The sequence below is a fragment of the Hippichthys cyanospilos genome, chromosome 10 (genome assembly GCF_059441005.1).
Source record: "Hippichthys cyanospilos isolate Australia breed blue-spotted pipefish chromosome 10, RoL_Hcya_1.0, whole genome shotgun sequence".
Classification (NCBI taxonomy): Eukaryota; Metazoa; Chordata; class Actinopteri; order Syngnathiformes; family Syngnathidae; genus Hippichthys; species Hippichthys cyanospilos.
The window spans coordinates 13336925-13356149 of record NC_142378.1 but is presented as its reverse complement, the minus strand read 5'-3'; the positions used below and the strand labels follow the sequence as shown (position 1 = coordinate 13356149).

The window sequence follows — 19225 nt, the reverse complement described above, 5'->3', positions numbered from 1 at the left end:
ATCGTGAAATCGATTCGGTTCGTTTCAATTCACAAGTGTCATGATCTGTTTTTCGTTGTGGGTTTTTGGATTGTGTAGTTTCAGTTATAGGTCCTCTGTGTTCCCCTCGTCTGTCATCACTAATTAACCTCACCTGTCGCCCGCGTGTAAGGATATGAAATCAAATGATCAAATTTATGGTATTGATATAGAGTACAGGCCAAAGGTTTGGACACACCTCATTCAACATGTTTTCTTTACACGCGTGTTTTATATTTTAGTTTCTTACAAATAGCCATATTAACTCTGATTACTGCTTTGCACATTCCAGGTATTCTTTAGATGAACTTCAAGTGGTAATCACCTGAAATTGTTAACACTTCAACAGTGTGCATTTTCAGGGTCCATTAGTGTTAATTATCTAGATTTTATATATATATATATATATATATATATATATATATATATATATATATATATATATATATATATATATATATATATATATATATATATATATATATGTGTGTGTGTGTGTGTGTGTGTGTGTGTGTGTGTGTGTGTGTGTGTGTGTGTGTGTGTGCACATGCATGTGTGTGTTTGTTTTTTGTTTCATTCGTTTATGAAAATTTTGGCTATACTGTATGTATTGAATATAGGTGGCTGCCACATTTCAGCTTACATACATTGGTTTGTCTAGTATAGTATAGTGTTGGTTTAGAGTTATGCATTCCAGGGTTGTTTTTTAGGGAACTATTCAATCAACAAGAAGTTATGTCGTATTTGTGAGTCTGCATGTAAGACAGGCTTTCATTCACTTAACTGACGTGACAGCACCTGACACGGCACACATCAACAGATAACTCCTATCTCTGAATCAGCAACCTTGGTCTACTTTTGAAAGAAGTAAGTACATTTTGCTATATTATGTTAACATAAAATATATTTATTTACATAGAGTAGCATTAATCCATTGTCTACACCTTGCAATCTTGTCATATTTTCATGTTCATAAGGTTTGCATTTTCATGACATTTTCAGATGTTTCTTTCCATTAATTGTAAATGTATATTTGACATTGAAAGGCATTCATTACAGAATTGTAGTTTATTGTTTTGTGTTAAAGATGCTGATTCTTTTCGGTAGTGTCATAGATCCGCTAAGCAAAACTGTCAAAAAACATTGTTCAGGGGTACTTAATAGTGTTGACCTCATCATAAAAATGTAGAGCACTTTCATGTTTTGAAATTAAAAGGTGGACCCTTATACCTCTCAAATTAGAATTATTAGAATCGTTGTCGTCATTGCAAATAGATATATTTAGAGAGATAGTGATTTTTTACACTATGGGGTGTTTTCATTTAGTCAAGTTAATTTTTCAACATTAAAAGATTAGAGTTAATTTTGTGCTCAGCTTCTTCCGTTTAATGAACAGGACATACATTATTTTTTCCGCCATTTATGGATTATTTCTGTTTGCCTTTTAACCTTTTTTTTCTTTTAAGTTCCAGTATTTATAATATGATCCGTTATTTAAAAAAAGTTTTGTCGTTTTGCTATTCATCTTGATCATATGTAATGTTACATTGTTTTTATGAGATGAAAAATTGGTTTTTATTTTATGATTAACTCTGTTACAGTATTTGTAATTGTGCTTTAGAAATATGTTAAATTTGGCTTTGATTAAAACTTTTAATACTTTTAAAATCAGTCATATTATTTCTTTGTGATGAGCTATTAAAAAATATGGTAATATATTTTGATGCACACTTTAGCTGCATTACGAAGAATTATTTGACAATATTTAAAATCTCTCCTCAGAAAATCATGTTTCCATGCATTTGAAAATATTACTTGAATCATATAGAATGGTCTAAACAATAAATAAAATGGCTGGACTTATTGTTTTTTTTGTTGTTGTTTTTTTTTGTATTTTACAAATCTTCTTCATGTTAAATCATGGCTGTCTTTAGCCCATTTGGGGATGGTCAAAATGAATCCCAGCAACTTTTTTATTTCTCCAGGGTGGTAAACGACCCTAATATCCTATGCTCAGCACCCCTAAATCGCTGACCCTAGAATCACCCCTGAATTAGATAATTACTTACTGGCGGCTATCAACGTAGAGGTTTTATTATGAAATTTGGACAATTTGATTGTATATAATACTGACTCTTCTTTACAATTTGGAAAAATTAAAAGAAAAAAAAACACCAAAGCAGCAATATATTGGTGGTTTTCAACTTATTGTAAAATATTTTCTCAGTCAGGTAACCCCTAACCAGAAAAAAACAAGTTGAGAAGATGAATCGCATAACATCATCCCTTTTATTTCTGGCTTAGCTGCTAGAAAACTGCGTCACTAGTAACAACGGGCATCTGAATCAAACATAACAAAGGTAAACGATATTTTGCAAAGGTGTCACTATAACACTTTTTAGCAAAAAGTTCTTGTTCCAGTTAATTTGGTCTTGATTTGAAAAATCTATATTTTGTTTGTCATTAACAAGCAATACATTGGATTTCCTGATACCAGCAGAAACCCTGTTAAAATTTTATGTACCCCCTTTAGTGCCTTCACGTACCACCAATTAAGTACCACTTTACAATGCCAACAAGAAATACAAATATTCTCTACTATATTTTGATAAAAGCCCATATGTGACCAATTATTGAATGTATTGCTGATCAAAATTATATTATTTCTTTCAGAAAATGTTCAAAAAGAGCAGTCATAACAATTTATCGAACAATAATTGATAACAAGTAGGAATCTACTTGCGGTTGATTTTGGCATTTAGTTAGGCGCTCATTTTTATTAACATGTTTTTGAACTTTTTACCCCAGCTAAAATCTCATTTCAACTTAAGTGCGTAAAAATGACGTTTGCTTCGCTTGTATTTTTACCACTCATTTGTCCCCATCGCGACTTCTGAAGACATTTGCTGTGGTGGGAAAAAAAAAGGTTCAGGCCACCGTAGAATCCTTCCTGTGGCTACTTTGTAGTTGTCCATTGCGGGTGTTGGTAGTGTTGTGTGTGTTACTTAGGAAGCTGAGGTTTTCGCTATTTGCAAATATATTAAACAGCATCATAATCACACTGGTTCACTATAAATATGTAGAAGATTATATTTATATATCTTTTCTTTTAATATGAAGGCTAGAAAACATCAAATTTTATTCCAGATTGTGTTTGAGATATTTTTGGTAGTGTTGTGTGTGTTACTTAGGAAGCTGAGGTTTTCGCTATTTGCAAATATATCAAACAGCATCATAATCAAACTGGTTCACTATAAATATGTAGAAGATTATATTTATATATCTTTTCTTTTAATATGAAGGCTAGAAAACATCAAATTTTATTCCAGATTGTGTTTGAGATATTTTTAAGTGGTAAAGTCTATCAAAATGAAATTAGATTGCCTCTGTTATTTGTTAATGTGCACAAATGCAACATTGACGATCACATATGCTCTTTAATTTCCTTTATGGATACACAACAGAATTGTCATGAATGGTTGTGCAAAATAACACTGAATTTCTAAGTAACTTCAATTTATAGTACTTTTTGGTGAAACAAAGATTCTTGACTTTCTGTTTAGTTTGCTGTGGGTTCTTTTTTTATCAGATAGCACCTGCTCAACTGAAGAATCAGATGTTTCAGAAAGGAGTCTGCGAGAATGCACCGCAACATCCTGTTGTGGGTCTTGTCATGAGTTAGTTGCAGTCTTGTAGTGTGGGTGTTTTCTTGTCAAATATCACATCAAGCCACAAGGTGCCTCCTACTTTGTTTTTGTGACGGTGACATTCCCGGAAAAAAAAGCTCTGCTATTTTAAATGTGTTAAACAAATGTTGGTAGTCGGACAAGGTTGTCATTGAGACTAAATTAAGATAAAACATTTCTTGAACAAAGGGGAATATTATTCAGTCTGAAATTTCATCGTTCTGCTGTGGCTGTGGCTGTGTGTGGCTTTGAAAAATGATGAGTCCTTCATCGAAAGTATGTCAGTGCCAGTCAAATGTTTGGAAGCACCTTCAAAATCCATTTTTTGTCCTACTTAGTCATCCTATGCAGAAAAATGCAAGGAACCAGTTACTTGATTAAAGCAATACTAATGAAGTTGTCATTTTCATAAAATATTTACCATTACTCTTCTGACAAAACATTGACTTACAACTGGTTGAATGACAGTTTTGTCTTGGTGTGAGTGGGTCTGTATTGCATTTCACTGGCACAATGCAACTTCAAGGAGGGTGGCAGAAGCCCTGCCACACAAAAACTGCAAATGTGGTGACTACTATACGGCATACACCACTTCCCCCTTTTCCCTTTTGTTGCAAAGGTGGCAATCAATTCTACTTGTAACTATTGCTGTCATGGCAAAGCTACAAAAACAACCCAAAAAAGATTATTTATTTTTGTCTGAGAAGACCAAAAAAAAACCCAAGCAAAAATGGAAGCTATCCGAATAAAAGCACAGCCAAGGATCAATCTGCCCCGTTTTCACTCTCACTGACCTCAAAGACGAGGAGTGATTTCCAACCGACGCTGACCTGTTTTTGTTTCTGATGGACTAGTAAGTACCGTAGTTTTCATGCTCATATCAAAATGCTGATGCTCATGCTAGCTATTGGAAATTTGCGTGACAGCAAAATAGCAATCAGCTTGATAGTTTGCAGTTTCACATGCTACGACCAACCTTGCAACAAACTCAAAAGTATTGTTATTGTTTGGCAGAAGAGGGCAGCCCATTGTTACTGATGGACTGACGTTTTGATGACAGAAGAACGACCAAAACTTTTTTAAAAAATGACTAACAGTGTCTGACATAACGATATTATTTCATTCCTCATTTTAATCCATCATTGTAATCATCACCACCTGGCCACCTGTGACCGTTGGCAACAGTTTGTCACCTCACCCTGTTAAATCTTTCACATTTCTGAGAAATGCAATTGGCCAACTGGCAGCCAGTTCAGGGTTTTTCCTGCCAACTGCCTGAAATTGGCACCAGCAAGCCAGTGACCCGAGTAAGCATAAGCGGAGATTTGCTTGTTTTGGGGGACTTTGGTGATGGAAGATAGGACACAAGTTCTAGAATTAAAGCGCTCTTAACATTTGACTGACGAACCAACGGTCCAACAATTAGTTTGGGTAAACTTCCCAAAACGACAGAATGACGATGACGGAATGGAGTCTATGTGACTATGTGACTAAACCTATGCCTTGCATGCTTTTAGAGTATGTGAGTAAGCCGCACAAGAAGACTGAAGCCCGAAACAAAACCATGTTTTGGAAATTACATTTTTCATTATAGGGATCCTTTCTGCCAAGATGACAGCTTTGCACATCTTGGTATTTTTAACTTTATGATGTGGATAATGTTTATGAGTTGGAATAATTTTCCATTCACAGCTGTGCATTTTAAAGAGTTAATAACTTAACATTTTTCGACCTTGTAATGTGTTACTTAGCATTTTGAATTTGAAGGTGTTTCTAATTCTTTGTCTGATGCTGTAAATATTTTGTTTTACAAATCGATATTTTACATCTAATGACATAGTCCGTAATTCAAATGGACAGCTGTGCTATCCACATGTGAAAAAAATGATGACAAAAAAGTTTAGCGTTGTTGGGGTTGATGAAGGTGAGCCATATAAGTTTGGCTTGAATTTCCCGAATAAAAGGATTACTTAAACATTTTATTATTTTTGGATTCCGTCTTATCCTCACTGCAGATGTCAAAAAGGTTTTGTGGCTCCCACTGTTTTTTTCCTGTGTGAGAGACACAAAAAACGGCTCTGGGTTTTAAGGGCTTCGGACCCCTGACCCAATGCAATGGGATAAAAATAAGACCACAGGCATGGTCAACCTTTGTGAATTTCCTTAGTCGACGGGTGGCCTGGACAGATCTCAACGAGGGGGCATGAGAAACACACAGAATCATCTCTCACCCTGACCTTGCTTGCACAAGTCAGATTCCATTCCCGTCATGTTTGGGCCACCAATGCTGCCCTTTGTCACCAATTCTGTTTGTACCCTTTATAAACAGAGTTTATAGGTGCAGCCAAGATGTTTAGTAAGTCCAGTTTGCAGTCCTTCTTAGTGTATATCTGCATTTTCTGTTAGCTTAGGTTCTGTTAGCTTCACATAGGCATAATCCATACAAACCACCTGAGGGAGGCCGGAAACAGGGAACACCGCATTTGAGACAATTTCTCAGCTGGCCTCAACACATGTTGGATCCCCCAAGAAGAATTGGACTGGCTCGGGGAAGTCTGGACTTCTCTGCCTCAGTTGTCTCACTTCCCAACCCTGAAGAATCAGAAGAAAATCGACAAATTTTAATATATGACAGCGTTTCTGTATCCCATCTGCCCCCACTCATTGTTGTGCACAGGTAATGTGCATTTTATTGTATAGGTTCTGTATCCTACTTGTTTTGTGACGAGACATGGTAAACGTGTTTTGAAAAGGTGCTATACAGTATAAATTAAGTTGTCTTATTATTACAATATCAATACAATTATTATTATTATTAGTAGTAGTAGTTGTGGTAGTAGTAGTAGACTTGAGCAACTTACAGTTTTTTGCTGGTCCGTCATTCGTCAGAGCCCCGCACCCTCACCGTCATCGTCGGTCTGTCTTTTTTTGAGCCAGGTGAAATTGCAAACGCCAGTTTGTCAGTCCAATAATGTATATTTGTATATTTGCCCACCCTTCCGCCCCCGTGAGAGGACGACATTTGATGGGGTTTTTCTCTACTCCATCAGTGTATTTTGCCCACCGCCACTAGAGAGTGTAATTTGACTTTTCTTTTATTTACAGTAAGTATATTCTGTCTAGTGCCCAGTGATCTACTTTTGTCTGCAGTCATACAAATAGTTTTTTTTCTTTTTATGTACAGTAACAACTCATATAACCAACACCAAGTCTGTAGTTCTAAAGGTATACTGCAAATGAAATACACAACAATGCCATGTTAGGTATCATACGCCTGAGGGTCTTCAGAGGATAAGAATGATGCAATTACAATTTTGTCCACCGGATAGTTTTAACATGCTTTACAGAGTTGAGGCTGGTAAATGTCAGCTCTCCCTATATAGCTGCCTGTTCTACATTTACAGAAGACCTTTCGATTTTTTTTTTGGTCTAAATTTGTCTAAATTTCATCACAAACACTACAAGTAAAACAAACTATTGCCGAGATGAAGTTTTAAAAAATAAATAATAATAACAACAACAATAATAATAATAATAATAATAATAATAATAATAATAATAATAATAATAATAATAATAATAATAATAATAATAATAATAATAATAATAAAAACTTGAACTGGGGAATTTAAAAAACCGTAAATCTTGAATTTCCTGGCAAAATGCAAATTGGATGCAGGTCATGACTTGCTTGAAAGTGACCCAAACAGCATCCCAAAATTCTCTAATTAGCACTTAGCGGTAAGCAATTTCTTCATGTGAAACATATTTAAAAAGCAAAAAAACACACACACACAAAAATTCTTAATATGACTTTTGACTTTTGGTGTTATGTACAGTGAGTGTTTTGATTTGTTTTTAAAACCAGAAGTAAAAAAGAAAGCAACTACAATTAATTTTCTGGTAAAGTTGACTGAATATTAGCTGTGAACTTTGAACATCAAAATGAACTAACCCATTACATTCACTCAATTGAACATGTTTCTCCATTGTTTGGTAGTACCGTAATGTGACTAACGTCACATTGATTGCAGTATGTCGTGCAAAGATGCATTAACTTAGCAGAAAAATACACAAGTCAATTGAGTTATATGTGAGTAATCAAAAAGGGGCGAGCCGTCTGATTGACAACTGTCCAACATTTTCGGAGGACATTTCTGACATTCGATGGTCCGACGGTAAATCGGGCATCCGTCAGTGCTGACGAAGTGTTCACCTCTGTTAATTACGTTATTTTATTTTATTTTATTTTATTGCATTAGTGTCTTGGGGAGCGCTTCTGTTATTTAAAAAAAAATCAAGAGTCTTCTTACTGTGTGAGAGAGAATATCAGTCGTGCATTTTTGAGCATTGCAGTAGATTTATGAGAATGTTTCAGCAGTGTGTATGTAAGAAAGCAGTCTAGTAAAAGGTAATCCTCAATTATGGGACTAAGAGTACCTCAGTGTGTATGGTGCCATTTGAAGTTACAGCAAAGCAGTTGGTTATAAAGTTCCACATAACACTAGAAGCGAGTGTGAAGGAGAATGTGGAGGAGCAGCGACAAGAAACTTTTTAAAATCTTTTTGTGCAGTAATCCATAAAATATTCCTGTTTCAGGTTCTGATTCCAAGGCTCCAAAGACCAAGTGAGGCCTCTGGTGTTTCATCATGGCCACCGACCCTGCAACAGAACTACCCTTCTACTATGGCAGCATCAGTCGCACAGAAGCCGAACAGCATTTAAAACTGGCCGGTATGGCCGACGGCCTCTTCTTGCTACGACAATGTCTGAGGAGTCTGGGTGGATACGTTCTCTCTGTTGTGTGCAACTTGGAGTTCTACCATTATCCCATCGAGAAACAGCTCAATAACACTTACTGTATCGCAGGAGGCATACCCCACTGCGGGCCTGCTGAGCTTTGTGAGTTTTACAGCAAGGACGCTGATAGGCTGGTGTGTGCTCTGAAGAAACCTTGCTTACGTTCCTTGGACACACCGATCCGGCCCAGTGTGTTTGACAGCCTCAAAGAAAACATGCTGCGGGAATATGTGAAGCAGACCTGGAACCTCGAGGTTTGGTCTCAATAACAGAATGTGACAAATGGAGACGTCTCTTTGCTTTTACCGTAATTATGGACCAAATATAAAACCAAAATAATAAATGTATTTCTTGATCAACTGATATCTAGACAGGACAATCAACTGAGCTCTATTATCTTTGCGAAGATATATTTTTTCTTGAAATTCTGCCATTGGTACTCATTGCATTGTCCATTTTTGTTTTATGAATGGGCCAAATCAAACCATTTGAGATGTTTTGTCTATCAATGGCTTCTACCCCACTCAGGGCGAAGCCATGGAGCAGGCCATCATCAGTCAAGCCCCCCAACTGGAAAAACTGATAGCCACTATGGCCCATGAGAAAATGCCCTGGTATCATGGCAAAATCCCCCGACAGGAATGTGAGAGACTGCTTTACTGTGGAACACAACCAGACGGCAAGTTTCTGTATGTAACTTTGTGTGATGCACTTTTTATAGAGCAGTAAAGATATTTCCAGCTTCTCTGAAGCAAATTTACTTTATCGATTGTTTTTCAGGGTTCGTGACAGAGAAGAGTCTGGTACTTTTGCACTCTCTGTAATGTATGGAAAATCCGTATATCATTATCAGATCCTCCAAGATAAGTCAGGAAAATATTCCATGCCAGAGGGATTGAAGTTTGACACTATTTGGCAGGTACATACTGTACTGTACAGGCCTTTGTATTTTCTAAAAATTCTCATACATATAGTCATTTTCACTCACAAGTTGATTGCATTCTGTTTATCTTACCAGCTGGTAGAGTTCTTGAAGCTGAAACCTGCCGGAATGGTGACAGTTCTGGGTGACGCATGTGTCAACAAAGCTGCCGGAAGTAAAGAACGTCTTTATATTGCTTTATATGTAAATCCATCTAAATGCCATTTTTAAATACAAAAGAAAGTTAAATGTCTTAAACTTTCAAAATCCACAATGTACAGCTTAAACTCTAAATATTCATTTGGTACTTAAAGATACCTGATTGATTAGACAAAGCAACAATTTATGTTGTGAGGTTTCCTTGCCTTTCAGTCAAAAGAACTGTTTTTGTATAAGCATAATTATGGATGCATTGTTTAATCCATTGTAGTTTCTACACTAATTGCTTTCTACCCCCCCCCCCCCTTTTTTTTTACATAAAATTTCTCTTCAAACAAAAAATCAGAGTTACCTAGCCTCCCTTCAAATGTGAGTATGAATACCTGACAGAGTTCAATTCTTATTTCGCCACGTTAATAAAATAGCTTCTATTTTTTTTTTGCAGAGGCGATCAGGCCCAAACAGCTACACACCACCACCTAGAGGTCAGTTGCCAATATTGCATTACATATTTGCCTATTACAAACAACTTTGAACGGTCTGTTTATTTATGAATTTACCATCGCGGTAGATTGATAGAGGTGATAAAAGTGCAAAAAAAAAGTAAAAGGTTTTTCTTTAAGTGCATCAAGAATCGCTGCATTCAAATATGTATGTGCACTGCCCGATAGCTGTGACTGTGAAGGCAGTCACACCTGTACCTGAAGATAATGCTCTTCCAATGGACTGCATGGGCTTTAATCCTTATCACAACCCCAATGAACTCAAGAAGTTCAACATTCAGAGGAGCCAGCTTTTCATCGATGAGGTGGAGCTCGGTTCTGGCAACTTTGGCTGCGTCAGGAAGGGAGTCCTTGAAACTGACAAGTGAGGAAAAATTAAATATAGTAAACTAATAAACTGTAAACAAAGTTAGAGGTGAATATCTGAAATGCTCATGCAAAATTGCCATTTTTTGTTTGTTTTTGTTTTCCATCAGGGGCCAGGTAGATGTAGCTATCAAAGTGCTGAAGAGTGACAATGAGATGTTAATGAAGGAGGAGATGATGAGAGAGGCAGAGATCATGTACCAGCTGAGTAATCCCTTCATCGTTCGGATGCTGGGTTTATGCAACGCTGAAAGTCTGATGCTGGTCATGGAGATGGCTTCCTACGGACCCCTCAACAAGTTTCTCTCCTCCAATAAGTATGCTTGAGTTCATGTCGGCCATTTCATAAAGTACTGTAATTTTGTGAATATGTTTATGTAAACTTAGTATGAACTTCTAATTTTGCACCACAGAGGCACTGTGTCGGTGGAGGAGATCGTCAACCTGATGCATCAGGTGTCGATGGGAATGAAATATCTGGAAGAGAAAAACTTTGTGCACAGGGATTTAGCAGCTCGGAATGTCCTGCTGGTCAACCGACAGTTCGCCAAAATCAGTGACTTTGGGCTGTCCAAGGCCCTTGGAGCGGACAGCGAGTACTACAAGGTAAAGAGTTGTGAATAATTTTTCCTCTGCTACTCACAGGTTATTGCCAAAAAGTGTTATCTTTTTCAGATAAATGTGAAACTTATGCTTTTTTAGCCTGACCTTCACAGGGGTCAGGCAGACTAGCATATCCCAAACAATTATTTGGTATTTCTTTTTCAACAGCAAAAGTCTAACCATAACACTCCGCTTCCAAATCCGAGGTCATTATCAATGAGCTGTTGCCCAAATAATAAAAATACTAAACACTCATTTTGGCAAATGAAACTCTGAACAGGCCAGTTCTTCAGGTCCATGGCCATTGAAGTGGTATGCTCCTGAATGTATTCACTTCCGCAAATTCTCCAGTAAAAGTGACGTGTGGAGTTTTGGCATCACCATGTGGGAAGCTTTCTCATACGGCGGAAAACCTTACAAGGTACGGTAGGTGCCGCAGTGCCTCACAATAGATAGTCTGCATCACACACTTATGGCTGTTTCAAATCTGTCCAGAAAATGAAACAAGTGGAGGTGAACAGTTTCATTGAAAGTGAGAAACGCCTGGCGTGTCCTGCCAAGTGTCCAGATCGAATGTATGCATTGATGCAAGAATGCTGGCGATACAAGTAAGAAAATTACACCAAAGTGAGATTTTTGAGGGGTGAATTTAATTTTAAAGCATTACGTTCTGAGTGCGCCTGTCCTTTCTCCCTAGACATGAGGACCGTCCTGACTTCAAGAGTGTAGAAGAGACCATGAGATCTTACCATTATTCTCTATCAAAAAAGGTTACGCCATTGGGTGCCGCCGCTGCTGCAGAGTCTAACAAGTCGACATAAAAACAAAGCACATTCTGTCCCATGACTACACAATGTGTCCATTCATCTGATCATTAAACAAGCAAAACAAAGAGCTATTTATGAGTTGCGCAAACTGACTGACCGTAACGCCAGTATTGATACGGCTAAACAGGCCATAGTGGTGATAATTAAGCATTTTAAACATGAGGCTAAGCTGTGTGTATACAGGTGCTTTTGTCTGGCTGAATTTTTACATTAATGATGAAATTGGCCTTTTTTTTCTTAAATGTTACTGTTGAAAGGTAATTAAAATTACTTTTTGTCGGGGTCTTTTTTAAACTGAATGACTGTTGTGCATTCTCTGTAAAATTAAAGTTTCATAAATGTGCATGTAGGCACAAAGTATTAGACTTATAAAAAAGGTAAGGCGGAAACGATATTTGCAGCCAGTTGAATAGGTGTGTTTGGGAATGTGAATGGTTGTTTGTCTTTCTGTGCCCTGCCATTGGCTAGCAACCAGTCTAGAGTGTCCACTGTCTACTGCCCGAAGACGGCTGGGATAGGCACCAGCAAGCCAGCGACCCTTGTGAGAATAAAGAAACGGATGAATGGATGAGATAAATATTTAACCCCATGTAAAACAATTCCTAGCCAAGGGAGGTGAAAAGAGTTGCACTTCTGCAAATTCAATAAAATTGTGAAACCCACAGCACCGCCTCGTATTTTCCAGCTCCAATATTTTTGCTGGTGTAACATGGTTTATGTTGTTTTTATTCCCAGCCTCCGCGTATTTGGACACGGAGGAGCATATGTTGCTAATATATCAATTAAAACCGAAACAGTTAAGGAAGAAAGAAGTCTTAAAGCCATTACTTTGAATGTCAATACCGGAAGTTAAAATAACCCTAACTTTAACTTCTTGACGTTACTTTCATTTGAAAGGGAGGAGTCTGACCCTAGCTGCTTTCATGTACTAAAGTGACATGTTTGTGGAATGTACAGTAAAGTTGCAGTATGAATGGCACTACGGATACGCATTTTAGTATTTGCACCTTATCGATATAACGTAGTCAACAGATTGCTGGTGACTTTGGACAAAATATCGAAGGAAATTGGCGGAACAGGAAGGCGGAACAAGTAAGTTCGGAAAAGTAGCTTTCCACTGCGATTTCGTCATCGTCTGAACTGCCCTTTGATATATCCGACTGGATTCTATTGAACATATTCACAATATCATGTTTTTTTTAATGATGAAAAGTAGCGCATTTTGTCGAAGTATTTTGATCTGGTTGGGCTTTTCGACGCAACAAGTCGAATCGTGTTAGCTAACGTCGTAACAAAGTTGGTACAGTCGTCATGCGCCTGACTGTTAAATCTGCTTTCATGTCGGAAACAATCGCGGAAACGTTGACTCCGTAAATAAATCACCTGAATTGACCAAACGTGAAGACTGCATATACCTATTTTAGCGTCCCTATTAAATCATTGAGAGGCAGTTTAGCTTTGTTTTATTGTCATTCCGAACATTCTTTAGTTTCACGGCAGGATTAGTGCTTGAAATAGGAAATGAGTCACAGTGTTAAACGCCGTTGACGCTTTCTGTTTACTATTCAACCTAATATTATTGAGATAACGTTAAAAACGTTCCTCTAGATTTGTTTTTACATTTCCCCCCCTGAGACGTCGTCTAGAAGCGTTGCAGCTGCAATTTTCTATTGCCTGACTAAATAGATTTTTATCCAGTAAGCATGCATGCAAGATTAGGCCTGTCAGTGTCAAAAGTGGGACACAGATGCTGAGGTTGTGTAATCAACACTTTAGTTTCCCAACCTTTTAATGGTACAAAGCAAATTTTAGATGAAAACTCTCACGCCACACCAACAAACATATCACAAAAAGAAGGAATAGTAAAATAATGATTGTCCCAATGTATTCACACATTTACTCGATCAGATTGAAATTTTACCTCGTTATAATTTATTATTTTTTGATTGTATCCTGTCGTGAGAATGGCAACAGGTTTATACATATGTTGACTGTGTCTTCTGACATCTATAGTGGAAGAGTATTTTAATTGCTCTGCCTGTCACCATATGTCCCTGTCAAAGACTAATGAATGGTATGCTAATGTATTTTTCGCGGCACTTCTAAAGCTGTCTCAAAAGCACTAATGTGTATGCTGATCACCAAATGTTGGTATATTTCAGTCACACTAATGAGACTTGTGTAAAAGTGATATATTTCTGATTTATTACCAGGCCACACTTAATTACTGTTTGGAATGTTTTCCCCTTGCACAAAAGGATAGAAAACATTGATTTTCTAACTTGGGTGTAAACTCCAAAAATATATAATTGTTCAAGTACCAGAATTTTTGGCTAAAGATTATGTCATATGTATCATATGTCATATGTATCCACAATAGTCTAAACACGGCGGCATTCGGATTAATACTGCATGTGTGGAATGAGAACTAAGCAGCAAAATCTAACCACTTTTATTCATCACAAGGGGCGGTCATTTTGCCTCTTGCTGTCACTGAAAATGACATCATGGCTCATGTAATGATCAATCACAGCTCACCTGTGCAACAATGATGAAAGTTAACAGCAAGTGGCAAAATAGCTGCCCCCGGAGATGGATAAAAACATGGCTTTTGGTGATCAAAGAGATAGTGCTCTCATTGTGCTATTGGCACTAAAAAGGATTTGTGCTCAAGGCTCAGGTAACGACCAATCACAGCTCTGCTAGTTGTTGCGATTGGTCATGACTTGAGCCTTTAGCATGTGTTATGTCATTTCCGATCAACAGCAAGTGGCAAAAATGTTTTCAAAGGCATTAATTACACACGAATAAGATATTTTCTTTCTAATGTTTTATCATATTGACGTGTTAAATATACTTGACTGTGCTGTGTACCACACTTTGAGAAGTGTAGCGATCTACAAGGGCATGGCTAACCAACCACCATTTTTTTCACTTTCCTCTCCTTGCAGAACCTAAACACCCCCAAAACAGCCTTTAAATAACCGCACCAGTTTGTGAACTGCTTCCAGCAAATCATTTACTAATTCACCCCACGCGTTAAACGCTAATCTGCCTGGGATCTCAGCGTACAACCATGTCCATGGCCCTGAAACAGGTTTTTAACAAAGACAGGACATTCCGGCCCAAGCGCAAGTTTGAGCCCGGCACACAGCGCTTTGAACTTCACAAGAAGGCCCAGGCCTCTCTGAATGCCGGCTTGGACCTCAAGCAGGCTGTGCAGCTCCCTCACGGGGAGGACCTCAACGACTGGGTGGCGGTCCACGTCGTCGACTTCTTCAACCGCATCAACCTCATCTACGGCACCATCAGTGACTCCTGCACCGACCAGACCTGCCCCGTGATGTCTGGAGGGCCCAAGTATGAATACCGCTGGCAGGATGAGCACAAGTACAAAAGGCCCACTGCGCTTTCCGCCCCCAAATACATGAGTCTGCTCATGGACTGGATCGAGGTACAGATCAACAATGAAAACATCTTCCCCACAAATGTTGGTGAGTGTTGAGACAAATTGCAGGGGGTCTTAAGGTCCAGAGTTAGAAATTGATATATTGCAAGTTCCCCCCTGTCCTGTTTTATGCAATATATGCTTGGTTAAGTTGATATTATGCTTCATTGTTTTGATATTAACTCATAGACGCCCAGCCCACTTTTAATGGAATTTTGACATGTGTAGATGTCAGTGGAGCTCAGTAAAATTGGATCATTGTCATTGATGCTTGTTGGTGGCACTGAACGGGCTTATATTTAGAAAGTCACAAAAGATTTACCTGGTCATGTCATTTTAGACTTGTTGGATGGGTTATATCCCCCTCCCTCGAAGGTAGATATCACTTTTAACCTGAGATTCAGATTTCAGTTAAGGGCCATAAAAGCTGTACAATTTCCAGTTGTTGTACAGTTGAACAATGTACAGTATGTTGAAAATGTGATTTCTTAATTGAATAGCACGTTTGGACAAGTAAAGATTTATCGATAGTTAACTTAATAAGTGATTTCAATGTATGCTAAATATAAATGACAATTGCCTGTAGAGTTAATCAAGGTTCTGTGATGGTGACCCACATTATTATGTCATTTTTAATGTTCAAATTATTTCATTTTTTTGAAAAATCCAAACAAATCACATCACATCTTGTTTTATCTATCCATACGCGATGACAAATGCCTGACTTGTAGGCACATCACCTTGTTTAAAAATGGGAAAAAAAACAGCAAAAGTCAAAAGATAGAAGATAAGATGAGAGTGAGGCAGTTCTGCTTTGGAAGTCAGATGTTTGATAAAGCTACAAGGCTACATTCATTGAATTGTTGCCACTGTCCTGTTGCCATGGCATTCTCATTCGCTTATTTATGAAAAGTGAGTATTGTGGCTCAGCGCAGAAACATGCAAGCAAAGGATTTAGTAAGTAGGTCATGCAACGTACAGCAGGCAGTTACAGGGGGGGTGACAGACACTCATGCCCCCCAGAAAGGATTCTAGAGGTATTATTGGATGGGTCGGCGTAAAAGAGGGCCTAAATGAGTCACAGCCTTTCTGGACCAATTATTTTCTTTTATGTGTTGATGTTGTGGGCAATGTGATCACACAAAATATAGATATGAAAAAAAACTAACCTTAATTCTCAACCACTCGCTCTTAACTCTTTCCCCATTTGTCTGACCCCAAGGTACTCCATTCCCTAAGACCTTCATGCAGGTGGCTAAGAAGATTTTATCCCGCCTGTTTCGGGTGTTCGTTCATGTCTACATTCACCACTTTGACCGTGTCAGCCAGATGGGCGCTGAAGCTCATGTCAATACCTGCTACAAGCATTTCTATTACTTTGTCACAGAGTTCAACCTCACGGACCACAAAGAGCTGGAGCCTCTGGTAAGTTGAAGGGTCACTAGCAAGACACATGACAACAAAAGCAGACTGTGATCTTGTTTCAAATGTGTTTGTTTATATACAAAATCAGATACCTGTAAATGAGCACATCTTGTGCTGGAGATAATATCGTACAGTTTAACTGCATGCCTGTTCCAGGTTTTTTTTTTTTTCCTTAAAATTAGGACTTTTCCAGATGTGACAAATAAGTACAAATAATACAATTCTTTGCATATTGTATGTTATTATGAATAGTTCATTTGGTTGGTTTGTTTCTCCTTGCCTTAAAAGATATTAAGAAATATTTGTCACAAAGGCCAAAAGGGGAAGTCAAGCCTAAAATGGTGTTTGTGCACCCACAAGTCTAAACGCAACATTCTCATTAATATTGCCTTGGGTGTATTTTGCCTCATATTACCCCTTCTCAGCGGCCATTTTACCTCTTGCTGTCGACTGGAAATGACATGACACTTTCTCGGGGCTCATTTAACAACCAATCACGGCTCAGATTGCGAACGTAACATAGCCAAACTCAGAAATGGGTTGTATAGTATTTTGACCATTTTTGGGCCATTTTCTTCTACTTCATTCCTGCACTATTTTAGCCAAGGGATTGCATACTCCTGGTAGTGTGATAACTAAGTGCTGGTGCCATATTGAACTTTGACATGTCACCATCTGGGTGAAATATCAACACTGCCGAAAAATGCCTTTGCTTAAAAGATCAAAGTATTGGACAAAATACCGCACAAGGGTTAATGCCAATCCCAGTCGGTCAAACGTAAAACAGAATAATACACATTGTGTATTTAAGTCAAATTCCACTTTTTCAGCAGGGCTCCTAAAAGATATCATAAAAAGAAAATTCCACTCAATATTAACAGCATTGATAGTGTTTTTACAGACCTTTGAGCAATGATCATTTGTACACAAATGGTGGGAAAACGTGTGGATGATACACACAAATACATATTGTTATGTTTACTATAACAACTTAAGGCTGCATTCTACAAATCAGTTAGAATCCCCCCTCCCCAAAATTGACATAAAATGTAATTACACTGTTTACGTTGCAAGAAAAAATAATGAGATGCATGTCATATTTCAAATTCAACCCGTGCCTCTTTCGTATGTAGATGTAAACTGGATATCATATTCCCACTTGAAACATTAATCATAAGGGAGGATTTGTGGTGACAGTAAAAATTCATGGTTAATTTGTGATGTGCGTCACTGACGTGGTGTTATCTTTCATCAACTTATCCCTGAAATGGGGTCACCATGACATAAGGGTCTTATTTCCCACCTCGCTCCTCTGGCAATTTATTCTTGTGTTCAGTGGAATTTTTGGAGGGAGGCTCTAGTTTATAAATGGGAAAAAGCACCTAGGAAGTTGCAAATAGAAAAATGAAAGGAGTCCCAACCACATAATCACTGATCAATGTGACATTATGTTAGTTGCATTATCACTTAAAAGGATGCATTCTGTACACATTAGAAGTCACATTTTCATATTTGTTTTTGCACTGTGAAACAAGTACGTTGTAAGATCGGATTTAAAAACAAAAAATAGGTGAACAGGATGTCATGTCTTGCCCTTTGAACTGAGCCTTTCTGAAATGTGTGTAATTTAGCATTGGCCTTTTTATTGTTTTGGGTGTTAATGCTGGAGTTACATATTTTCTATTGTGCGCTCATGTTCTTCACAGAAAGAAATGACCTCTCGGATGTGCCACTGAGGTGGGGGCAAGCTGATGTGTGGACACACATGCCGGACATTCACATCCGTCCATCGAAACCGCAGTTGAGATTTTCAATGACAAATGCATTCATAAAGAGTCTATTTTTGTATTTAAAGTACTGTTATCTATTTTAGCTACGGACGGTAGGTTTTAACCAAGGGTCTCAGTTGTCAGTGGAACATAGAAAATAATGTATCTGAGCTAGTATTAAGAGGTCAATGTTGATGTTTTTATTTGATGATTAGATGATTCCAGCATGCTATTGCTTTTGCTCTTCAAAATGAAAATTAGTGGGGTTTGTTATTGTACAGCTGTATGATCACCTGTTGCATTAAAAGTCCCTACTCCCTTACAATCTGGATGACGTTTTCCTTCAAATGCTTCCTTCAAATCCTAGTGTGCATTTTATAGACACAGACATAAACTCGCCGGCCATGGATGTCAGTAGACCTGCTCAAAACACTGAATAGAAACAAAAACTAAAAATACAGTCATGTCTGGCAGGTGAGTTTAACCTTATCAGGTTAGGGTTATCGTACACTTTTGGCCTCCTCCAGCCGGCGGTTTCTCATGTGTCAAACCTAAAGGCGCAATGTTGCACATACCCAACCCCGCCTCGCACGAGACTCACGTGACAAAAGCTGCTGCCAAACACGAGGCTACGCGAGCGAGCCTTTGAATTTTTCAAAGTGAGCACTAGGTGGCAGTAGGCGCAGAATGCATCGGTCG

General features: G+C 38.0%; 2 protein-coding genes across 2 annotated transcripts; both read left to right on the top strand.

Moving 5' to 3' along the window:
• The first annotated feature begins 817 nt into the window (after nucleotides 1-817).
• On the top strand, nucleotides 818-12546 carry zap70 (zeta chain of T cell receptor associated protein kinase 70). Its single transcript, XM_088425689.1, has 13 exons — nucleotides 818-885; nucleotides 8304-8758; nucleotides 9033-9193; nucleotides 9285-9423; nucleotides 9523-9601; nucleotides 9932-9954; nucleotides 10031-10070; nucleotides 10257-10452; nucleotides 10565-10771; nucleotides 10868-11060; nucleotides 11338-11478; nucleotides 11553-11665; nucleotides 11755-12546. The coding sequence occupies exons 2-13, from the start codon at nucleotides 8354-8356 to the stop codon at nucleotides 11876-11878; spliced, it is 1821 nt and encodes a 606-aa protein (XP_088281815.1). The 5' UTR covers nucleotides 818-885; nucleotides 8304-8353; the 3' UTR covers nucleotides 11879-12546.
• Nucleotides 12547-12774: 228 nt separating this feature from the next.
• mob3a (MOB kinase activator 3A) lies at nucleotides 12775-18851 on the top strand. Its single transcript, XM_088426451.1, has 4 exons — nucleotides 12775-12976; nucleotides 14836-15378; nucleotides 16555-16757; nucleotides 18464-18851. The coding sequence occupies exons 2-4, from the start codon at nucleotides 14961-14963 to the stop codon at nucleotides 18491-18493; spliced, it is 651 nt and encodes a 216-aa protein (XP_088282577.1). The 5' UTR covers nucleotides 12775-12976; nucleotides 14836-14960; the 3' UTR covers nucleotides 18494-18851.
• Nucleotides 18852-19225: the final 374 nt, after the last annotated feature.

Excerpts from the sequence above, each read along its gene's own strand:
- zap70 (XM_088425689.1), top strand. The coding sequence starts at position 8,354 with ATGGCCACCGACCCTGCAACAGAACTACCCTTCTACTATGGCAGCATC. Across the intron at positions 9,424-9,522 it reads AGTTTGACACTATTTGGCAG|CTGGTAGAGTTCTTGAAGCT; the intron begins GTACATACTGTA and ends TTATCTTACCAG. Across the intron at positions 10,453-10,564 it reads GGAGTCCTTGAAACTGACAA|GGGCCAGGTAGATGTAGCTA; the intron begins GTGAGGAAAAAT and ends GTTTTCCATCAG.
- mob3a (XM_088426451.1), top strand. The coding sequence starts at position 14,961 with ATGTCCATGGCCCTGAAACAGGTTTTTAACAAAGACAGGACATTCCGG. Across the intron at positions 15,379-16,554 it reads CATCTTCCCCACAAATGTTG|GTACTCCATTCCCTAAGACC; the intron begins GTGAGTGTTGAG and ends TCTGACCCCAAG. Across the intron at positions 16,758-18,463 it reads ACAAAGAGCTGGAGCCTCTG|AAAGAAATGACCTCTCGGAT; the intron begins GTAAGTTGAAGG and ends TGTTCTTCACAG.